Genomic DNA, 25743 nt, shown 5'->3' on the forward strand with positions numbered 1-25743 from the left:
GCCATAGATGGATGTATTGGTTGCAAAATTAGCATAAAAAACGTGGACGTATTAAAACTTTGGTTGGTCCGAAGTGTTCATTCAAGTTTCACATGAGTTTAGGGCGACAAAGCCACCTGGGAGCGCTGAAGAGTATTAGAAACCAAATAAATACTTCGGTTTGGGTAACATGCCGTTATTATTGCTGTGCATTACGAACGAAAACAATCAGATAACCGGACGCTGAGGCGTCCGTTCCGTTCTCGATGTTTGCTCATTTACGGTAGGCAAACAAAATAAGCGAATTTGCGCCGATACTGCGTAGTAATAACAGTGGGGGCGGCGCGGGACGAACGGAGGTAGGATGGAACCAACAACGCCGGTCCGAAATTGATTACTGCTTTTGTAGCCGATCAGTGTTTCCTGCCCGAGGGCGCAATTTATGATCCACTAAATTAGAACCAATGTGCCACACTAACATCTGTCCGCAGACACTCCATTTCATCACGTGTTTACGGCCGCCGTTTACAGGATATTAATTTTCCAATATTTCAGCCGCAGAGCTGCCCGGAATAATATTATGACCGTTTGGTTGGAAATTCGAACCCCTGGCCTCGGCCGTCGGATTTATTGACCGTTCCGAAACAGGTACGAAGCCCATCATTGACTGCCAAGGGGTTGCGTATTCCGTTCCCGGCTCGGTACTATCAACCACTTCAATCTATTGAACTACTTTGTTAATTTTGGAATAAACAATCCACAGTTGATTTATCATTATATGTATTTATTTTACTGTTTAACTTTAACTGGTAATACATAGTACATAGGTACTAATAATAAACTAATAACAAAATAACTAATATTACTGGTACGTACTTGTTCATAGCTACATTTCTACCTACCAAACGAAGGTGTTTGAAAAATAAACGCAAACTTTTACTCAGCCACAACGGCATGTCACGTAAGATTTAAAAATAGTTAATAGTAACAACAAAAAAGTAACGCACTGTCATGAACATAAACATTGAGAAAAAAAAACACGTTCAATGGGAAGGCTAACACTCAGACTCATCGATAATTTTTTTAATGCAGTATAATTTGATACAGAAATTCGAATGCAATTATAGATTTTTCTGTGGAATCGTTTATGTCTAATATTATGACAATTAGATTATTTGTGGAATTTTGAAGCTTCCCTGATTTTTGCAGTTTGAATTTTTAAAATTAAAATTAAAACAGGAAGCTCGCGATCGGCAGGTTGGCGACCGCTGCATTTGAGGAATTACTTAACTTTAATTTCGAATCTTAACTTAATCTACATACTGAGGAGGGACATTGGAAGTACTTGCAAATTACAAGAAGTCGCGATACGAATTGTGTAAATTCTGGCATTTAAAATCAATGGTCACTACAGATATGTGCTAGTTCTAAAGTAAAGTTTACCAAACGATATGATTTTTCAACCTTTTATGGTTTTGACTTCGGAATAAGTTTAAGACCCGCCTGTTGCAAAGCGCAAGGGACCGTATTTTAAGAGTAGGCAAATTTTCTTTGATTACACGGTTATATTAATTTATATTTGCGTGCTTTTTATAAATTTTCCTTAAACAGTTTGAAATCGAGCTACTTGAGGTAGCTCGATTTCAAGGTGAATTTGCCCATTAGATAGCTTTAACTGATTTCCAATTTACATTCATTCGGAAAAAGATTGTTTTAACAATTCTTTTCTATTTTTAAAGTTGGGAATAGTGATCTTCGGTTAGAAATAATTTTGATACTGTTGGCTTCGAAACAGAGGCTATATGCTTAAGAACAAATTTTACAGACTAATACAGACTTGAAACATGATTGCTAAAATTTTGTAGTGGTCGATATTTGGTAATTTAGCCACGCTTATTTGTTAGTTTGTTTTTATTGCATTAAATCTTATCTAAAAAATGTAGTTTTTGTGCACCCCAATTTGGAAGAACTTTTCTGACGAATAATTTTGGGCCATTCTGTATAAGCAATACTCTACTCTCAGTTACTAGTAAAAAAAAAACAATATTTCTCCATACAGCGTAGAGACAAACTTCATCGATCGACGTGGCACCCTGTACTTCTGACGTACGCGAGTGTCAATTCGCCACCCTTCCCCCCCTTTTACGGCGCCGCGGTCAAAATTAGTACCGAAACCCCGGCTCGAGCTGTTTTCATAAATTACGCAATTACCGCGACGAAGGGTGTGAACGTCTCGACGGGGCGAGACGCAACGACACCCTCGAGGTGCAATTACACACCCCGAGTTCGAGTAGAAACTGCCCCCCGCCCCCCACTCCGTCACCCGCTCCACGACACCCTCCTTTACAAACCCATCTGGCTTCTGCGAGTGTATAGCGTGCTCCAGAGACAAAAGGCCTCGTTACCGGCGGGGCAAAAAATATTTTGCGAAATTGCGCGAAGGCGCCGCGTCGGGGCGCACTTTTCTTAATTTAATTTACCCTGAGTTATGGCGTCAGCGAAGTGGGAGTCCGGAAGGGGGGGGGGGCAGAGCGAAGCCGCGCGAAATTTAATTTGGGTAACTTAGTATTGTTGCGCGCGTGCGTGGGTTTAAAATCTCGTTTTGCCCCCTTTTCTTCGACGACCCTCCTCCCTCCCTTCCGCAATCACCAGTTAATTTTCGTAATTTGCCCGCCCGAATGCATTTCCGTGCGAGAAATTTTGAATTATGACAAACCTTCCCCATCGTGTTCGGTAAAGTGATTTAATTGCTTCGAGAGGGTGGTGAGTTACTGCATCCGAAATAAATAATTGGTAATTTGGTGATTAGCTAAAACGTACAAAAACAGTTAAAAGAAAAAAAAGAATTTATTTAACTGAATCTCTTTCTTTTCCAGGGAATGTCCAGTAGCCCATTTTATCAATTGATTTTATTTCTTGCAGCTGTATTTCATAGTATATTCAATCTCACCCTTGCTTGCAAGTATCATAGATAGGCTGATATAACGTTAGAACAAAGTCGCAGTGGAACAAGAATTTCAGTGATGACAGCTTTGCAAATGAAGGTCGAAAATCGCCTTCAGAAATTTGCAATTCCTTCTATGATGCCAGATTCTTCTAGGAAATTAACAACCCGAAGAATTTACTTATCCGTGACTTATAGTACATAAATAATGCATGTAATGTAATAAATATATGTATGTTTTGGAAGAAAACAAAAAAAATCTCCTATTAAGAAAGATTATAATTGCATTCAAACTGATGCCAGTCATAATGTTCAAATCAAATAGGTATTTACATTCAGATAGCTATAGTTGTTCATTTGTTTATATCTACATGCGAATTGAAATGGGCTTTTATTTTTTTTAATCGGTACTTATTTGAGATGACGTATGTTTGTCAATAAATTTATATAAAAATAATATAAAACAATATAATCATACAAACAAAAATTTAATTTTTTCCTTTGTATTTCCACCATTTAACTAATTATGGTAATAAAAAGTATCGAATATTTAAATTTATTTAAGATTTAATGTAATCATGCTTTATTACAAGACTTAATAACTCCTTTGAAAAAGAAGCTATCAAACGCAACGAAAACTTAAACCATTAGAGAAGAACAAAGCTTAAAAGGTTTGACAATAGAAATTTTCTTTGGTTAAGATTAAATTCCAAAGGTTCTTTTAAATTTCAAAATATATTAAACATGGAAAAAATACGAATTTAATGAAGTATATATTTGAAACACTCTGTGGAATTTATCGATAGGAATACAATTTTTTTATTGCCTTGTTCTCCAATTTTGCAATGCAATTTTTCGTTCAGCTTGATACCTTCTTTTTTAAAGGAGTTATTAAATTTTGCGGTAGAGCATGATTACATTGAGTCTAATGAAAATATATTTACATATTCAATGTTTTTGTCCAAAAAACGTATACTCTTATATTTGCTTCAATATTTTTATTTTAAACTATGTAAAAATAAAAATAACTTTATTGAGTGAGTCACATTATTTATTTATAAATATATCATCCTTTTGGACACCTCCGCATATATAGACATGCTACACGCGGAACAAACATGCAATCGATCGTAACCCCGTAAAATAACGTAAATTTTGACTGATCTAAGTGGCAAATATGGGCTGAAGTCCGTTCGAGAATTAAAGTGTGACAAAAGTATTGCTATTTTAATCCAAAAAGTCTGGTCCCTTTTTAATGATTCGGGACATAGTACCCCCATGTACCGTTGTCACACTTACATCCCCACCAGATAAGGGTGAAAAAGTAATTCGCGAATAAAGGCAGAAATAATTTCTGCTACACAGATGGCGCAAAAACGCTAGAAAGGAGTAGGAAAGCAAGCCCCCGAAGGTTCGTCAAGGCGCATGATTGGACCAGAACCCTTTATCGAATGTATGGAAAAACATCCTGGCAAATCCTCAGAAGCCTATCGACCAAATTTACAGAAGCAAGTTACAAAGCTGCGCGACTAATCAAACCAGAGGCTATACCAAGGAGCTATTTTCGAGTCAAATCAATATAACTATGATCCTTAAATTTGAACCTTGAATCTTGCAAACTTAGGAAATCTTGTATGGATTAACAGATAATGAAAAACAACGAACTACGTTTGCAGAAATAAAAAATGAAGAAAATATGAACAAAAAATTTAAAACAAAACGTGCAGACGAATTACAGTTTTATTACAGTTTATATTACAAAAAATAAAATATAAATGCAATAAAACGTGTATTCCTATTTTATCGTTATTTCGGCACAGAATAAGTTCTGTGGAAAAGGTAACTGCGATCGCATTTGTCAATTGTTCCTTTGAAAATTTGGTACGCCAGCGGCAAGAGACATATAAAACCAAATCTAATAAATACCTATATTCAGTTCGCGTGCCCGGTTCCGGCAGTCCTTGTACGGATTACATGCATCTCTACGTCGGGATAAACCAATTTTGGTCGGAACGTATCTTTCTAAGCAATTGGAATACGTGAAAACGACACCGAATCGTTCAGTAATGCCGCGTTATTCCAATTTTTGTCTGAACCACGTGGAAGTTTAAGACTCCTTACTGCCCAAAAGTAGTAATAATTCACTCGCGTCCCTAGATCTCTAGATCTAGTGTCTCCCATTGTAGAGTGTATAGTAAACAAAAACAAAGTTTTCGTTCATTATTTAGTTCACATTAAATGAAATCCTCGAAAGAGTAAAAAGAAAAATCACTACTGTACCAAGAAACTAAAAATACTTTAAGTTTTCAGAAAATATATTAAGTAACTATATTTTTTGAGGGCATTTTTTTACAATCGCAAGAAACAAAAAAAAGCACAAATGTCGCAAAATGCCAAATGTCCTGATCAACATCACACAGCCATTAAATTCGATTAAAAAACAACAAAATTGATCTACAATTCTTATACTATGTAAAATAATTTCTTGCACTTCCTACTCTCAAATTAATTTTTATCAGCTGTTTGTTTTCTATTTTTTTTTCTCTGTAGTAAAAATTATTGTTTTTCTTGAGCTTTACGAAAATATAGAAGAATCTTCTGGGCAGAAAAGGCCAACGTGCAGTGAAAAATAAAAAAAGTATAAGAACACTATTTACAAATCTTAAACCGTTTAACCCTGCAGAAGCCGACAAGATGATTGACGAAACTTGAGCAAATTTGATTTATCAACAAACGATGTAGGAGGAATCCAGATGATTTGTAAATCTCATTCGCTCAGGACGTACAAGTGTCAAGCCGACCCTGAAGTAATTGTGGTGAATTTGGTGACTTTATTCATTGAGACAGTTCAAAAGTCTATGGTTTATTTATTAACCTTCATTGTGTTTGTGCACTTCATATAAATGATATCTTGTTCCATTCAAAACAAGCTTTAAATTGTTATAAATATTTCTCGCGTTTTGGAAGTGTGTGATTTGAAACTATAGTTGGAAAAAAAGTTTCTCATCCTTCTTTTCTTGATTAATCTCTCTACAGTGAGGATATTAGGACGTCTGGAAGGATATCTCCTCATAGATACATCCTTCGAGGGCTCGATACGTTGGTCCTCCACTCACCGTGAAGCCGACCAAATTGCTAAGCCATATACCCAGTAAAATAAAAAAAGTAGTATCGAGTTTGAACATTTTTCATAAACACTTTGACAGTGAAAAATTTTCCGTCGAACAAAAAACCAAACGGGTCGTGCAATTTCTACTGGCCACGGCGACGAAGGCGTAAAAACCCGATTTAATATCTCGCGACGTTTTACGATCACGTTTCCCGGTACTTCTCCTCCCGGTAACGTTTTTCGCGGACTTTTCAATTAAATTAAATCGGCCGCGACAAATTGACGTCTTGCATAACTCGAAAACCGAAAATTAATTTCATGCCCGGCCAACGTCAGAACGCCGCCGCCCGCCGCCGCCGTTGCGGGTTTAATAAAATAGTCGTGGCTCGTTGTTAATGCCTTAATAATGTCGGATCGGACCGAAAACCGTGTAAACACGCGAACGTATCACGGAAACCTAACGGCCTTAAGTGTTCTTCTGGCCACCGAAGCACTACACGACCGGTTTTGATCGCGGAACGCTTTTATTTTTTTTTTATATTCAGCTAATTGATGTTCAACGAATCGAAGTAGAAAAGTTGTAGAGGTCCAAAGGAAATGAGAAAATTGCTCAACAAAGATTCACTTTAGACAATATGCTGACATAAAAAACTCATGCGCTACTATAAAGGAAAAACAATAATTTAATTAATTTAAAACGAAAACAAAAAGTACAAGTTGCATCGAAAATCGTCAAACCCAAAAATTCTCCCATCCAGTAATCAGTAATTTAAATCTAAATTTTTCGTTTTCTCATATTGGTTAACGAAACTAAATTCAAAAATATCTTTCTCATTTTCACATTCAATATGGAGGTGAGGTAATGCGTAGATGTAGGCTGTTTCTATGTGTGAAGTGTGAATTAAAATTATAGATAAGATCATTGAATTTCAATGCAAATGTCAATGCAAAATTCAATATAATTCAATTTCAAATATAAAATAATAATTACTCCAGTTTAGACAATGTGGAAGACCAAACTAGCTGACAAAAAAAACCCGGGCGCTACTATAAAGAAAAAAATAAAGGAACACTGAAACTTAGATTATTAGTTGGAAACGAGTACAACATGTTCAAGTCGCATCGAAAATCGTCAAACCCAAAAACTCTGCAATCGAGTAATCAGTAATTTAAATCTTTTTTTTTTTTGTTTTCATATCCATAAAGCGCAATTAAATTCAAAAATTCACATTTCACATTCCATACGGAGGTGAAGTAACGCAAAGATAGTACGCTGTTTCTATGTCTGAAGTACAAATTAAAATTAAATATAAGAGTATTCAATTTGATTATGAACCTATTTAAAAAAGAACGTTCGAGCTAGGCCTCTTTCTTCGTGCTTCTAACGTTTCGAAGTGATAGTTCTTCAATATATTTATGATATAGTGGGGACTAAACTATGGAAACTTACTATTCGAGTGTTTCTTACCAATGAGTTGTAAAAGGTCAATAAACTTTTTATTTGTTAAGAAAAATAACGTCCAACATTACATATACTCTAGTGTTTCTTATATGTACAACAAGAATTTATTTTGGTGTCTAAAGTAAGTTTATAGTCAAAATTAGTTACAGTTTTTTTTGTCGTTAACGCAAATTAAAAAAAAAAATTGTACATTAAAGTCCTCTATAAAATTACGAATGTTGTGCCTGACATAAGAGAAGGTAATTTTGTGAATGTTCATTGCGACAAATCGAAGGAATTATTTTCTTTTGTTACTGTGAAATTAAGTGAGGTTTTGACAAAGTGTTCGCATAACTTTTGTTTAGATTAGTTTTAATATGTATAGCGTTGAAACCATTTCGCATTAATAATTGATCAGTGTGGAAAATTTTTGACGTCAAAGCAAAGAATTGGGTCATCATCGAGCGAAATCCGGCAAACTTTCCAGCAAAATTCGGTACTATGAAAAAGAAGCAGAGCATGGAATTCAGGTGCAAAGATGCATTACCCCCTCGAAAATTTCGGGAAAGATCATGTTTAGTACCAGTTTTTTTTTTTGGGATGTCAAACTGTTTATCAATGCGGGTTTCGAAAATTCTAATCGAACAAAATTTTTAAGACCTTTCGGATAAAACGACGCTGGTCAGACCGACCGTGCAGTTTTTCCGAGCCCCTTTTTCATTTCCGCCGCGTTCGTTTAAACCCGGGGGCCATTTTGAAAAAAAAACTCGCGTGTCATACTTGCCGTAAGTTGAAAACGACGCTCCACTTATTATTACGTACTTATCTTCGACAACGGCATAAAGTAGAGTCCGATAAATACATTATGGCGTCTCGTCGTATCGTGGTTAATTATCGTAATATACCACCACTTGGCCAATTCCGTTTAATGGATAAACGAGGGTTTACTGTTTGCAGTAGCATTATTGATATTAAAAATTTATCGTCGGTAAAAAAACGTTTGCTTACGCCCGCGGAACTGCCCCTCGGGGCGCGCGGGGTCGGGGGAGAATCGTCGGCCATTATTATATCATTATCGCCGAAGCGGTCGTTTCGATAATTATGTGTTTTCCTTATTGACGGGAAACTTTTTAATTATGGATCACCGTTAATGTTATCCGCGCCGCCATTTGGAGTAATGGACGTTCATAGTTCTGATATAAACGAATACCAAAAAAACTACGGTATCGGCGATCGACACGGACATTTATTATATATTTATGAACAACGTTTTGCCACTTTCTCAGAATTTGAATGTATATTTATGCGATACGTGCAAACTACAATGTCAACCTGGCGAAAGCACATAGCACATTTTCCCATCGCTTCTTGTCAATAAAGTCTATTTTCTGGTTTTCATATTAACTAACGTTAAGAGAATAAAACCAAAATGAAAAAAAGAGCTGATTCCAAAACTGCCATCAGATTTTTTTCTATCAGCTTAAGTTTTTCAGGTACATGTTAATTATTATTCTACTTAAAATTAGAGTCTAATAAGGCCCATAAATATATACCTGGAATTTAATTGACCAATCTTCCTATACTAGCTTTACTGCTTTACTACTAGTTTTGACAAAAAAATAAGTACGAGGAGTGAGCAAATTTGCGTTGATTTCAAAATGGCTACGCAAAATATCCTCGTCATTGGTGCCTTTGGGACGGCAGAGCTAAAAATGAGCACTGGATTAATAAAAATTCTTTAAAAAATGTCACTACTTCGCCTTTGGATATCAAGATAGAGCTGAAGAATCAATTTGACTATTGTTACAAATTTCCCGCAATTAGTACGGAAAAACTATTCAGGAGTGATACTGAATGTACCGCTTGTTGATAAAGCACAGAATTACGTAGAATTAGTAGAAGATCGATATCGTGGACGATGGCCACATGATGGCTATCTAGATAGTATAAAATAAATTTTTTGATAAGTGTAAATCTAGTTATTATAATAAATACAGCTTATTTCAACGCAAGATCTTAGAGACAAATCGGAGGGGTCTTTTGGATTCTGACCTTGTATATTGCTGTATGATCAATTGTTGGGGTACTAACAATAAATTCAAGCATCGCTTCCCACATCCCGAAGCTAGTCCAGAATTGTTTAATACCTGGGTGAAGTTAACAGGGAACAAGGGGCTAAATAAATTGCAGAGTATGTGTAAAACATTTTGCAAATAACGACTTTACTTTGAAGGGGAAGTTTACTTAAATTTAAATCCCGTGTATATATATTTTAAGAGCCTTCCAAATACGCATTTCTAATTTTTGTGTTACAGAGTTTACTTTTAATAGTTTTTGGGTCCGAGCCTTCTCCTAGCTATGCAGGACAGTGATTTTGGGATACACTATTTTATATTTGAAATCGCTTATAAACAATTCCCTCGTTTAAACTTCGCACAAGTCTATAGTCTATCAGTGCAAAATAAAAATTAAGAAAACATTTATTACATAAATTACTTTTGCTCCAATGTAACAGAAGAATTTTTCTCGAGTAAATATAGTAAAATAATACTTTTTACAAAACTTCTGGATTCCTCCTGCGTCGGTTTTTGTTGAATTGAACTAGCTCACGTTTCGTCAATCATCATCATCAATGTTGGCTTCTTCAGAGCTTGACTGAAACTGGCTTCAGGCAAGCTTTGAAAAAGTCAACAGGATGATTGGCGAAACGTTAGCAAGTTCGACTCAACAAAAACCGCCGCAGGAGGAATCCAGAAATTTTGTAAAAAGTTAATCATTATTTTTTCACTATTGCTTGGTCTCTAACAGCTGCTGGAACCTTGGGATATGCTAATAAAAATCAGAGTCTGTAGTCAATTCTTCTACCAACGAAAAATCCGAGAGTCTATAGAAATCTATAAGCAACCTAACAATCTTAACCGCGATTCAGGTCTTTACTTGTCACCAATGTGGGAATATCATCCGAGACAAACAATATATAAGCAGGTACAAAGTAAAATGCGAGCCAATTTCAGTCAAGCTTTGAAGAAGCAAAAAGGATGATTTTCGAAACGTTAGCAATTTCGACTCAGCAAAAACCGACACAGGAGGAATCCAGCAGTATTGTAAAAAGTATTACAGTAGCGTGAGGAAGTTTCTTTGAAAAATTAATAATAAAATAATATTAAAGAAAAAAAAAATATCCTCAAAACTTCTATAGTAACATACCAAATATTAATATATATATATATATATATATATATATATATATATATATATATATATATATATATATATATATATATATATATATATATATATATATATATATATATATATACAGTGTGTCCAAGATAAGGATGCACAGCATGGGGATCTCGGAAACTATAAGAGATACAGTGTCGGTTAAATTAGACAAAAGTTGCGCATTTTGATACCGAAGAAGATCCCGTTTTACAAATTTGAAAATTCCAAGCCGTTCCGGAAATATCCGAGAAAAACCGAAATATTGCGATTTCGTTTTTATTATTTTTTAAAGCTATTTGAAAAGATATGAAAAAACGGAAAACACTTTTCCATTGGCACTTTTTAATCTCTCCAAATTGACTTTAACAAATTTTCATTACAGCGTTTCGATTCCATGGAACCACCATCAACTTTGATTTTTCTTATGGGACGGAAAAAAAGTACACACAGTATTAGGTTGTGCTTTTCATTGCGAATTCAACGATGTACGATACAATACGGTTACTTATGTTTTTATCCAGAAAAATGGCTTTTTAATACATTTCTAGTATTTTATTGTAGTAGGCCATGAGATCCGAACGATGAAAGGCAAAAGAAAATGGTTGACAAGTTCGAGTTAATGTGTTTATTTATTTACTAACTCTAACTGTTCATTTAACATAACAACTAAATCCAACAAGTTAATGAAAAACATATTCTATAACAAATGTTCGAATAAATGACCTCCATTTTCTAGGCATAAGTACGCCCGTCTCACGGTAGACTCCAAAACACGACTTAACATTTCAGGAGTAATTTTATTAAACGCTGCTTGTACTGATTGACGTAATTGTTCCTCGTTGTCAAAACATTCTTTGAATACCTCATTTTTTATGTAGCCCCATAAGAAAAAGTCCAAGGGAGTTAAGTCCGGGGACCTTGGAGGCCAAGGTGTTTCACTGTAAGTCCCAATGTATTTTCCATCAAACCGTTCAGTTAAATATTGGCGAACTTCTCTGGAGTTATGGGCTGGGGCACCATCTTGTTGGAACCAACAGCCTTGCACAGCGCCTAGCGGTAAATCATCTAAGGCATCTTCTAAATCGTGCCTCAAGATGTCAAGGTACCGCTCGGAAGTTAAGGAATTATTATAGAAAATAGGGCCTATAATCTTGCTACTAAAAATCCCACACCAAATATTAAACCCAAAGCGAACTTGATGTCTGGATAGTCTATTAACACGTGGATTTTGTTGCGACCAATAGTGTGTATTGCGCCTGTTATAAATACCGTTATTGGTCACCATACTTTCATCAGACCAAATCACTTTATATGGAAAATTAAAACTCTCATCACACATCCTGGTATACCACTCACAAAAATGTCTACGTCGTTCGTCGTCACCCGGTTTTAATCCTTGACATATTCTGAATTTGTAAGGCTTAAATTCATTTTTCCTTAAAATAAAGTGAGCTGTAGATTTAGCTACCCCATTCTGGTCTTCAATTTCTCTGGTAGAAGTTTGTGGATTTTCGATAACAGATTGTAGAACAATGTATTGGTTTTCTTCATTGGAAGGTTTTTGTCGGGATAATGGAGGCTTCTTAAATGATCCATATTCTTTCAGATTAAATAACAAACGCCGAAAAATACTCTTGTCAGGTTGTCTCCGCTTTGGGTATTTGTTAGAATACATACGCTCGGCTTCCACACAATTTCTTTGGCATCAGATGTAGCAAGACAGCATATCACATTTTTCTTCGTTTGTAAAATTACCTCCCTCCATTGTAGAACAAAATAAATTAGAAAAAGACAACAACAATAAAAATACAAAAACAATAACTAAAGGAATAAACTTATGAACGACTGATAACAAAGACAAATAACATTAATGTGTCATTGAAATTGACTGGATGTCATTTTGTCATGGCCTACTCCATTTAAATGCTGAAATGTATTAAAAAGCCATTTTTCTGGATAAAAACATAAGTAACCGTATTGTATCGTACATCGTTGAATTCGCAATGAAAAGCACAACCTAATACTGTGTGTACTTTTTTTCCGTCCCATAAGAAAAATCAAAGTTGATGGTGGTTCCATGGAATCGAAACGCTGTAATGAAAATTTGTTAACGTCAATTTGGAGAGATTAAAAAGTGCCAATGGAAAAGTGTTTTCCGTTTTTTCATATCTTTTCAAATAGCTTTAAAAAATAATAAAAACGAAATCGCAATATTTCGGTTTTTCTCGGATATTTCCGGAACGGCTTGGAATTTTCAAATTTGTAAAACGGGATCTTGTTCCGTATCAAAATGCGCAACTTTTGTCTAATTTAACCGACACTGTATCTCATATAGTTTCCGAGATCCCCATGCTGTGCATCCTTATCTTATATATATATATATATATATATATATATATATATATATATATATATATATATATATATATATATATATATATATATACATACATACATAGAGGTTTGACTTGGGTATTATTGTTTTTCTACAACATTAGTTATTATATTTGAAAATTAATTTTTTGCATAGTATATCGGATCATGTTGATACCAAATTCAATAAACCAATATATCGAAAAAAAAATATTTTTGTTTTGTTAATCATATAATTATGTCTTTCTTCCCGTAGACATCCTCAAAAATTCGACAGGAACGTGGTAGTGAACAAAGAAGACTTACCAATAAAATTGTAATCGGGTCAATTTCTAAGTAAAGTCTATGTCGATGGTGTTTGATATTCTATTAATCTTTCTGGTTCTATCGGTGACGTTTCTGCCCCCCCCCCCCCCCCATTGCTAGGACGTCTGCGTTTTCATTCATCGCCTAGTCTCGAACAGAGTCTCTTCCCAGCTTACGAGCACGGAGGCGTGGATTTTTTACCACCATTCTTGCCAAGGCCCCCGCTGACCGTTATGTCCGTTTCTGGTCACCTTCATCCTTTTTGAAACCAAAGGTGCCACTGTGACCCCGGTGGGTCAGTCTTATACGATGGACTGATGGAAGCTCTCTGATACCATAGTTTATTTCCGGCAGCTAGGTTGGGTTCCACAACACAAGTCACAGATATATGAGTGGGGAAAGTTCTTTAATCGTGGTCGGTTTGCGTAACAAACCTCAGCGCCCACAATGATCGCAAAACGTACGTGAACGCCACTGGGATCGAATTCCGTCCATGCAGGAGGGCCGACTGCCTTGGCGGTCTATCTAAAGCCGTAACCGCAGCCGTTCCGAAGCCGCGGCTGCGGTCCGCATGTAAACTTGCGCAGCGCCGCGGTTCGGCTGCGGTTACGGCGAGAAACAAAAGGCCATCGTCGTCGGCGGCAGCGGCGCAAACAAATCCGCCTCCTGGCGGCGCCCGAGAATGTTAATAATCGAACTCCGGAGGAGATGTAACCCGTCGTCGCGTTAATACCGGCGTTGCGAGTTGGGACGGGAGGAGTTGCGAATTCGCGCCGGTTAATTAGCAAGCAAGGGGGAGAGAAGAAGGGAACGACGGGGTTAGATAATAGCCGGACGGATAAAAGGCTCGCCGCTTTGCGGGAGGTTCGTAATTAATATTCTGTATACGATCCGAGGGAACGTGTGGTGGGAATGCACGGGGGAAGGAGGGCCGTTGTGAAGAAGAAACGTCAGAAGTATTACATGCTGAACCTATTTTAATTAGAGACGATGAAGAATTGTATAGTTATATTTAAACGACCCCGCTATTCCATACCGAGGAACTGGCAGACAACAACACCCTGGCTACGCAGGCCATCTGTTGAGTTTGCAATTGAGTTAATTGCTAAATGCTCTTCTTCTCTAGCTTCTTCCTTGCAAGATTAGAAATACTCTTGTGATCCCGTCTTCTCTGAATGAGGAGTTTTCGTTGGCTACACATTTTACATAAAGTTCCGCAATCCCCTCACCGACAATACTTAAAAGTTGCACTGATTGTTGACTTTGACGCGCCTACGAACGGCAATGCTAAAAAGTTTGTGGGAAAAAAGAACTAAGTAAGTGTTTAAAAACGATCAAATTTCACGGCGCCCAAATTGGTTTTAAAATTCGCGACGTTTTGCCCGTAAAGTTACGAGCCCTTAGCTCCGGCGCATTAAAATTTATATCTCCGTCCTGGGAAATATGCGGCGACAAGATTATAAAATGAAACTTTACCGTAAATTGCGCCCAAAGTTGGGGAGGGGGAGAGGAAACTTCCCAGGAGAAAGGGATAACTCTTTTCCGGCGAGGAGCGGTAAAGCGGAGGCCGCCGCCGACCCGCGTCGTTTTCCCATAAATCCCATTACGGGGGTGGAAAAACAACGGAGAAATAGAGAGACAGAGAGATAGATAGACGGAGGAAACGCTTATTACTCATCGTTTAGTCGGTCTTCCGTCGAAATTTGTTTAAAAGTTCCTGTCGGGCAAATAGATCGAGAACCGTAATTATTTTTATTTTTAAAACCCCCCGCACCCGTCGCCGCCGCCAGCCGGTCTCTCTCGAAGCTGCCGCGGCCGCCGGGTTTCCTAATTAGAAAAACTCCAGTTATTTCTAAAGGATTACTCGTTATCTCACTCTCGTTTTCCGTCTTGCCGGATTCGACAGTTTTAATTAGATTTTAAACGACACTTTGCTATTAGAGTGCTATTTGTTTACTGTTGTTTAAATATATCCACGCAGAGGAATATGCTGGGGTGCATCGTTGACAAGTTTATTTTTATCCCCCCGGGAAGTTTAGTTTAGTACAAAGTCTCAACACCTAAGATTTCAAATTGCACAACAAATAAAATCATTTTCAATCTTACCCTGCCACAATTCAGAAATTTATACAGATCAGATTTAACGAGCGACGGAAATTTTAAAAGAGAAGTACAAGAGCAAATGAAAGCTTCTGGTTTTCGGCATGCCTAAGAGATATTATATGGAGAAATAATAAATATCTAAACACCGATGCACACAGTAGAAATGAAAATCTTACGAGTTAAAAGTTGAATCCAAGACCGGACAAAATGGGTTAGAATAAATAGAAAATTCTGAAATAAGGATGCTGGACATCCTCATCCCTCTCCTGATTTTTTAATAGGCGATAGCCTACCATATGGGAAAGCGTATTGAAAAAAGAAATATGAATATAAGTAGTATAATGCTAATATTAATGATTTAATTCAAGTTTGTCCATAGAGTCTCGGCGGGACCGAGCAGATGAAGTATTGAGGAGGCATTTTCATAGGGTCAAAAGACTTTTTTGGAAAACACTGAGCATATGGAAACAAAAAAATATATTAATAAAAGCAAAACATTTTGGTGGCAAGATGACTGATTATATGGGTCCGGAACTCCTTACCGCACTATAATTCCTCACTGATTTAGAAAAATTTTGAAAACGCAAATCTTCCTTCCCAAGATTCCAATTTTGTCTCACTCACTTGCGGTTTGGATGGGCATAAATACAGGCATCAAAAAGTAACGCTAAATTAAAACAAAATAGTTTTCGCGAAAAAGTATTGGTTTTTGTATAAACAATGCGTAAATTAAGAAACTACAATAATAGCTATAAATTAAAATAAAGTGAGGATCCCAGCGTTGTTTGCTCCCAAGAAATAAATGTCTATCTTCAAAAAATTTCTATATATTAAGATAATAAATGCGCCAACAAAATTCGACGGAAATCAAAATACACTTACGTGACGTTCTTCGGCAGAATTGATACCTGCACCGGGAATGGCAGGAGCAACGGCAGCATAGACAGCGTCACGGCAGTAGCGTAGCAACGGACAACGAAGCGAGCAGCATCCCGGCCAATCCGCGGCGGCGACATGAAACAATTCCAGACAAAAACAATTGAGATGAAATGTACAAAACGTGTCGTCGTTTTTACAGGGGAGGGGGAGGGCGCGGCCAAGCCGGATCTTTTGATTCGAATGTCGCGTCGCGTCGGGCAATACGTACACGTACTTGTGCGGCAGGAAAATATACGTTGCAACTTAGCAAATTAAAACGTTTTCTCGTGTTACTACGAAATGTCCAAGGCTCCAAATTATTTCGATGTATGCTCAAACTCTACGAAATTTTCTAAAGGTGTAAAACGGAACAACAGAAAGTAGTCAGTCATCAAAGGTGGATTTTAGTTAAAGCAAAATCTTAATTGCAAAATCCACTGTGACAATTTATCTATCTTCTTTTTCTTCTAAGAAAAATTAACACAACCATTAACAACGACTAATTAGTATGCATCGTGCTAAAAGAGTCCTGGGGGATAGGATAGCGTTTGTTTCTGAGTGGTCTTCCTAAGCAGCAAATAGTGAAACAAGTAATTATAACACCCGCAAGTGCCTCCTTTAATCGTTTACATTGATTCAATGGGAATAAAAATCTTTAATCTACTGCATTGTGAAATAAAGAGCCAAGAAACGTTTAAGAATTTTTGAAATGAAACTAAATCAGTTTGTACAAATTTTTTTTATACCTTATTAACTCTGTTATATAGCCTCGTTTTGGTTCTTTTGCAAAGTTTTCACTTTTTCCAAACATTGTAATAACAAACAGAAATAAAAGTAACAAAGAACACATTTCGCTTCAAATTCAAAAACCCAAATCGAATAATTTTCGTGCAATATGTTAAAAAAATGTTCAAAAAATTTTTCTGACAATAACATTTTCAACATAAATTTCTTTAAGAAAAGTAAATAAAAAAAAGCCCTCACTGTACTTGATTCTGCCAAACTGTAAATCCTGTCGACCGCATTCATTTTGTTTTAATTTATCCATTTCCCGATTCGAGGTTTTACGACTTCCATCGTGACCCCGAGGTCATAACGTGTCGGGTCCGAAAATAAAAGCTAAAGCATGGGGGGGGGCCCTGGCGGTTTCAAATTTCGGGTCGTAAAACGCCCGACGATCAAATAATCCGGGGGCGTGAAATTTATACGGCCAACCCCGCGGCCCCGATTTGGAAGAACATAAATTCCGGAACACAATTTTAAACTTTTTCGCTTCCTCCCGGCCCCCCTCGCCCCTCTCTTCCCGGCCGCCGTTCGTGTATACCCGACGGTCTAATTCATAAATCATGGGAGAGCGCCAAATAACTAAATTTCACGCGAAAGAAAATTACGACGACGCAACCCCCGCCACTTCACTTCCCTTTTATTTATTTTCAGCCCCGCTTGGGCCCCCCGCCGGCCGCGACCGGGGACTAATTCTCCCCCCGACACAAGGTAATTACGATTAATCGGATCATTTTTTATGGTGAATCGGGGTTTCTTCGCGGGGCATCGAAATTTATCACCATTTTCATTCACCGAGGTGCGTCGCTGGAACGAGAAAGAAAAACGCTCGCAACTTGTACGTATATAGAGATGGTAGCAAATGAACGAACGGTGTTCGGGTTCGGGCGGGGGGGTGGTTTGTAACAGCCGATCCGCCAACAGCTGAAACGTCACGCATACGTGATCGAGAGACAGAATGTTTTAGGTTAGAACCAGCGATTTTTATAGGGATGTCAAGTTTGAAACTTATTTAAAATGATTTATCTTACTAAGTTAACATTTTATTCCTTTTTTAAACAGGAATTCAGTTGATTGTGGGTAGTAAATTCATAGCGTAATGCAGAATAGGAACATAATCCCTTAACAAATAGTTTTTCACGACGACTTTATGTATTATTCATGGTAAAATTGATTTAATATTTTATAGTAGCTCACAAAAAAGGCATTTCGCATGTTTGGTGCAAAAACGTCGTATTCTATAACATTATTGAAATTATTCGATTTATAGGATTAAAGGTCAATAAATATATGTATATTCGAGTTATTGCAAAAAGATATCTCAGAAGCACAGAAACAAAATCTCAAGTTTCAGGAAAAATTGAAGAGAATGGTGTATTCATCTTAAGGAAGGGACAACATAATCATGAACATTTAAAGGACCAAATACAAGACATGAGTCGCAAGCATGTGTAAGAAAGGAGACCAAAAGAATATATGCAATAGACTTGAGACAAGGTAAAGAAGTTATTAGTAATAAAAATATTTGTAGAAATGTGTAATACATTACACTGTACGACTGAAACTATATAAGTATTAATAAATTTCAATTATGTTAACATAATTTTAGAAATGCCGAATGTGCCTTACTTCCTTCAACTCAGTATGTACCTGTATGCAGAGGTGGAGGCAATCGAATGTACCTGTAGAACTGAAAAACTTGACTAGAGTTCTGGGAGCAAGCGAATGACCTAGATATTAGTTTGGTTATACAGTTTGCCACAAAAGCTTGGCATGAGCCATTTTTGTCGCAAGACCCTGTATGAAAGGATATTAACCAATTTGTTGAACCTACCCTTCATCAAATATGGGCATAAATTTTGACTTTTTTCTGGGATTAGCAAGTATTTGATATTTTTTCGGTAGGTAACTTCGCAGTAGGTAGGTAGGTAATTTTTGCAGTCTTAAATAAATATATTTGACGTTTATTAAAAAAATTACTGGTAACTCCTAATAAGGTGTATAAAGGTACAGGTTACCTTTGTCATAAAAATAAATGGACAGGACACTGTGGATTGTACGTCAAATACAAGGAAATGGGCTTGTGTTTAAAATTTTTGTTTCATTTCAACCATTTGAACACTTTTGCATCATAAAAGATCAGTACAAATATTTTCTTTTGGGCTGCTCTGGGGCCGTGAGTCCAGAAGCCACGAAGTCCACGGTGCTGTAGATTTAAAGTATTTTTGTATCACCATAAGTACATTTTTACGTGATTCTCAAGTGGCTATGTTAAATGCCCCATCTTATTTGTAAAGTAGGCCAGGGGCAAGGGGCCCATATATGTGTCTTACCCCAAGGTTCACTCGCAACTGGCTAAAACAAATTGCACAGTGAATTCAGTCAGCTTATAATCAGTTTTTATTCCCATCCCTCGCGAGATGAGACTGACCGAGACTTTCAAAAAAACTCAAAACAATAGAAAAACACCTTAGACACTCTGCTGGCGACTCAAATTGAAGGGAAAACAGGGCGAAATTGAGGCAAGGTTTCTTGAATAGGAACCCTCGGGAAAAGGAAAAGACTAATAATTACTCACATTGGTGGTGGTGGTGTACTAGCATTTCAATCAAAACGGACGGAGACTATCATGAAAACATGAATGCTGATGATTTTGAAGACTTCTTCCAGCAAATGATTGATCTTCGATGTGTTATAGTCATGGATAAAACCAGCTACCATACAAGAATATCCACGTTTTCTTGGAAAAAAATGACACCATTCATCCATTGGCTTACTTTAAATAATTTTAAGATATAACCTTTAAGTTGTCCAACCTGCTATCACAAAATTATGTTCTGTTACTCTCTCGCAGTGAGAAACACAATATAGTCCACCAATTTTTGTCGTTGGTGCGATGTTGTAATAATAATAAAGTGCTTTCTTACTCTAACAAGCTACAGATCGAGGGACGCCCAATTATATCTATCGGTGGCAAAATCTTTAACTCCACCGCGCTGCTGAAGTTACAAAGCTACTCCCGTAACTTAATTCCGAATTAGTCTGGGACATGTTCACGTCTGAGTAAGTCCGCTCAGGCTCCCCCTAGCCCGTCTAACAAACACGACGAAACGAAATAAGGTGCGTGGATGCATGGCATCTCCACCCTAGCCGCCGCGTTTCCGTGATTATTCTTCGAGAGGGTGCACTGGGGTGAAACAAGAAGCGGGGCTCTTCTCACAATAGCTCCTCGCTGGTTGGCATGACAACATCGGAACGCTCGCTCTCCAGCTTCCCCGTATCGAGGGGTGATCGTAAATTGCCCTTATAACGCTTTTTAAGGGGTTACGAGTGACGAGGGGTGTCTCGCGAACACCGAGCACTTTATCGACGCTGATTTCGCTGTAATTGGGTTTGTTTAAGTGAAGAAAAATATGACACTAAAACTATCCTCGGAATAATATACGTGCGCATCTTACGGGTTCAAGACTGAAGTTTGTTTTCGTTTTATTATATGTAATGACATCCTTCAAATGATGAATGTTTGGAAGGTTTAGTTTTTGCCAAAGCCTAACAATGTTTGGAAAAATTTTATGAAAATACACACAGAGGAAAGACTACATTTCCGGTTTAAGGCCAAGCTCAGCTGAGGCGGAGAATAAAAGGTGCAAGAAAGTAGGAATAAATGCTTTTTGATACTCACATGGAAGCATAAATTCTCATAAGAAAATAAAATTAAGACGAAACGTTCCAGGTATTTTTAAAAAAATCTTTTTTAAATAAATTTATTTCTATCGCAGGTCTGAAGTGTGATACGCCGTTACATTTCCTCACGTTCTTCAAATATTTTTCTGGATCAATTTCAAGTCAAGTTAGCCAAAGGGAGCAAATCACTTAACTGCCGTTAAATTAACACGTAGCCCCAACAAGACGACGACGTAATAAAACCCCGGAGAAGATGGAGCTCCGAAAACTTTCAATTTAAAATCAAGTGGAAAAGAGTGACGATGGACCACACGTGACATGTTACAAGGCTCGGCGAGACAGCTTGACAGATTAGAGGAAAATAAAACGGGGATACAAAAGAATTTATCCCCTAAATAATATAAGTCGGGGGATTGTAAGAAAACGCGACCGAAAGGGACGCAGCGGGAGAAGGGGGAGGACGCCCTCGCCCCTCGGAGAAACGTTCAATCATAACCGTAGCAATTTTCGATGTTTATCGGAGTGTGTAACCCGATTTTACTCGGTTGATAAATTATATTTACAATGAGAGGATCAATATACTGCGGAACGAATGTCCCATCGGTCCCCGAGGGGGCCGGGCGGGAGGGTGGCGGCGGAGGGCGGGGGGAGATACTACTTTATTTTCCTCTTTGGCCGTCTTCGCCACAGCTATTGTTTTACTACCTAAATTGCGGCCGGCGAGCCGTGAAACTTTCCGGAGCGCCCGGAATAAAAATAAAAACGCCTTCTAATAAGGGACTCATTGTTCGAGAATTTCCCGTTGTTTAACTTTGGTGGCGCGGTTGTTCTCTCTGTCTTTCTCTCTCGCTCCATCCGCGTGCCCGTTTAAAATAGCGTCAAATTAATTGTCTTCTCGAGACTGTTTTTGTGTCGTCGTTTAAAACGCTTTTTTTCTCCGTAATGTTAAAATGGAACCGGACGTGAATACCGGGTGAGTGATTGCGATGGGCCTACCGAACTGGGGGTTCCGGCTATTTAAGGCCTCTACAGACGGACGTCCATGTCCGCGTTTACGAATGCGCATTCAAAAACAAATCTCTCTCAAGTCTGAACGTGTAAATTCTGCGGACATTCATCAAGCATCAGCATCTAGGCAAGGTCCATGTTTGCATTAATTTTGATTCGTTAATATCTTTTTTGTGATTTCCTGCTTGGATTCTGCGAAATGTACAAGGTTTACCAAAATACTATCGCAACGTATCTTTCTAGGTATAATCCCATATAATTTGGATGGAAAATTAATATGATTTTGTTAAAAATAGGCTATCGTTGCTGTCTTATAATAGATAGGCTAATGTGAGAAAATGTTTGCCGTTGTAGAAGTTAATTTTTACATCACATATTTCATTTTATTTTTCATTTTGAGCACATACCACTACTGCCCACGCTAAATGAATCACTTACTGGACATTTTTGCGTGTACGGGTTTTGGATGCGCATACTACATAAAGGTCCGTCTGTAGGGGGTTTTCGATTGAAGTATACCCGGTGACACAAGAGAATGGCTACTAAACAGTTCCATAGAACGCGAAATGAAATTTCGTGGGTTCAATATAGGCTAAAATTTGCAATTTTTTAATCATATACTCTTCCGGTTTAGCCGGAAATGATGCTACCTATTTTATTTAGAACAGAACACTGAATCATTCATTCTTATTTTTATTTATTTGTTATCCATCGATTCTAACATCTTTATATGGTGACTGAAACGCGCATCCCTAATTGCTACAAATTAGCGCGCGAATGGAAACTGTCGCTCGGTTCGCGCGAAAAGGCGTTTTTACATTTTACGAGGGCTTAATAATGGCGAAATTAAAACGAAAGCCGTTTAAGAAACGTCGTAAACAAGGAGTAGTTTAAAGATTTAATAACATGCCGTTCGGGAATTAACGGCCCCGAACCGTACGCATAAACCCCCACGGAATTTAGTGCGATATTAAAAGTTTACGACGTTTCGTTTGGTTTACGTTTATATTTACAATGGGTAACAATTAAAACGGACTTTTGCGAGTCGGGCATTAAAACATCACACGCAAATATTATGGACGAATTAGATGAGAGAGTTAAACCTTTACCACTAATAATCTTGGAGGGCTATTAAAAATGAATGGTTTTGACAAATGATGCTTTTAAAGAAGGTAAGTGTGAGCCGTCGCTTCGGAACGAGCTTAGATAAATACAGCGAATTCATGAGACTTTTTCATGTTTTTATATTGAAAAATCCAAAATCCTACCATGCAGTGCGAGGTTTAAACTGCGAATAAATTAAATGAGAAAATGAAGCAATTGGGTTTATTTCGGTGTAAGAAAATTTTATGTATCGTGTTCCAAATTTGAAACATGATATGATCGAGTGGCAATTGTAATATTGTTTATAAATCTCTTTAAATGATAAATCCACTGAATCGATTTATATGTTTAAGGTTTCAAAAAGTGCTAAATATTTCTATAAACAGTTGAAGTGATATGGGGGGGGGTAATACTGTTCTGTAATACTGTGAAACCCTTACTCACCGCTATTGGATTTCACGTCGTCTGGCCTATGCAGATCGGGTTTGGAGGCTAACATCGATAGGGGATGCTGCGCGGGTAACGCGCCAGACAAGCCCAAGAGGCTAGCGGCCGTACTCGGTGGGGCACCCGCTAGCCCGGGATGGGGCATCATGGGTATGGGTGGTGCGGCGTGGGCCGGCAACTGTTGGGCGTGCATCTGTTGCAATAACCTTGGCAGATCGGGTCTCTGTTGCTGAAAAAAAAAGGAATCAATATTAAAGGACATTTTTACGGCAAAATGTTTCCTCTTTTATTATTTTACAATTAGATCCTTTCGTGGAGATGATTTTAAGATGCACGAAAAGTCCAAAAGTCCAAAATAATTATACCAGAGTTCAAACTCCGAGAACGTACCTACTCGTGAGCATGATAGTTTGCGCTGAAATTTATATGAATAAAGAAGATTTCGATTTGAGGAGTACCTACTCCTAGTACATAATCCGCAAGTACGTAATCAGATTTTCGAGCGGCTTGAACAGTTATGCTGTCACATCTCTTGCCGTTAATATAAACGTCACCATGAATCGCACCTACGATACATGGAAAAGTGTATCTATCTATCGTCCACATTTTTGCATCATATGGTCTGCAACGTGCGTCACAACTTTAGAAACATAAGTCAACACCAATATATTCTCCTACACTTGTTTGCAGCCCTGGATCACCTACATTTCTCAAAAAATTTAATTCAATAGTTATATAAATAAAAATGGTACACTACCGGTTCTTCCAAAAACAAAACCAATTTTCGGAATTGACCTTCAACGTTAATTAATTATTCAACAACCAAAACTCCCTAAATCCCTTTTCCCTTACGTAAAAGACGGGTTACCGCTACCACGAAGAAATTTATTGCTCGATAAAGTATCGGGTGACGCAATCATTAACTGTCAAACGGCAGAGGGCGCGCGACTCGTCGCAAGGTCCGCCGATCGACGCGAATAACGCGTAATTAATGAGGCCGCGCAGATTTATATTTAATTGCCGGTGTTATTTAGCCCCTTCCATCTTAGCCATTAATTATTTAACTCTAATTAGAAAGGCATCCGGGTTGACGGCGCCGTCGAGAGGGCGTTCGCGCGACTAATACCCTAATCCGTCACGAGGGTGCTCCTTGGTAAATATGCACAGCGTGAGAAATTGAACGGAATGGATTCCCGGGACAAGTGACAATTATTTTTTTTATCGTCGAAGGCGTCATCTTGAAGAAGCTGTGGAGGGAATAAGGGAGAGTTCACTGTTTTTTAATTCGCTCGACAGCGGACCAGGGGGTTTGCAAATTTATTTCGTCGGTTCTTGCTTCCCCGTCTATGTTTCGGATTTTTAAATCATCAAATTTCAGTTCGACGAACGCATTGGTTCTAACTTAATAAGTTGATTAATTAATTAAATAGATTTATTGCCCAACAGTCTTAACACCAATAACAACAGAGACTTCTTTACTATCCAAAAGCAACAATAGATGGAGACATTTATTTTATTTTTGAACATTAACTACCATTAACTCGCCAAAGAAAAATAAAAAAAATGCAGTGCTGGAGTATATTGATCGAGTCGATCTTAGGTGTTACATTCACTGAACATTGAACATACAAAGTAATTTTTTTAATTCTCAATTCCCCATAATTCAAAAAGATTTCAAAAAAGGACAGCGAAAATTACTTGCTTCTTGAGAACGAAGGAAAAATAATGATAAATGTTTTTTGACGAACTGGTTCTAATATTGGGAACAATAAACATCAGAATCAGTGAGCGAGTGAAAAAATATTAATAGCAAAACAGAATTTCAAGCTCCAAATTGCATTAGAGCAGTAAAAAAGTTTCCTACGAAACAAAAAATGTGAAATTTCAAGTCAATCAGCAAACCGAAAACCGAACTTTATCACAAAATACTGGCGAGCCACGCGCCCGGAATGCAAATCCGTTTTTATTAGAAAAAAAAACTGAATCAATAACCACTCGCGTATACACATCGAATAAACGAAAAAATCAAAATCGGGTCGGCAAAAAATGATTTCACACAAATAATTCAATTTAACAACAAACTGATATCCGAGCGCGCCGAGGTTCCCCCGCCCGCCCCAACTCTTTTTTATCTTTTTTTTTTGTGCCGCTGCCGCCGCCGCCGATGCCAAAGAGTCCCAATATTGCCGGCGACAGAACAATAAAACAGCAAATAACATTTTGGAGGGGCGGCAGCAACGGCAGCGGCAGCAAAAAAAGCGGACAAAAGTGCCACTCAATTTTTAATTCGGCGTTCGAGCCTTTTTCGATGGGGGACGG

General features: G+C 37.7%; 1 protein-coding gene across 1 annotated transcript in view; it reads right to left on the reverse strand.

The window, feature by feature from the left end:
• LOC132701098 (transducin-like enhancer protein 4) overlaps window positions 1–25743 on the reverse strand; it is a 272931-nt gene that overhangs the window by 58225 nt on the left and 188963 nt on the right. The window contains exons 6-7 of the mRNA XM_060668779.1: window positions 23422–23653; window positions 16363–16388 (exon numbers count right to left, since the gene is read on the reverse strand). Coding sequence (XP_060524762.1) covers window positions 16363–16388; window positions 23422–23653 — 258 coding nt within the window. The remainder of the gene's footprint in view (window positions 1–16362; window positions 16389–23421; window positions 23654–25743) is intronic.

The sequence above is a fragment of the Cylas formicarius genome, unplaced genomic scaffold, assembly GCF_029955315.1.
Source record: "Cylas formicarius isolate icCylForm1 unplaced genomic scaffold, icCylForm1.1 PGA_scaffold_4__25_contigs__length_36172078, whole genome shotgun sequence".
Classification (NCBI taxonomy): Eukaryota; Metazoa; Arthropoda; class Insecta; order Coleoptera; family Brentidae; genus Cylas; species Cylas formicarius.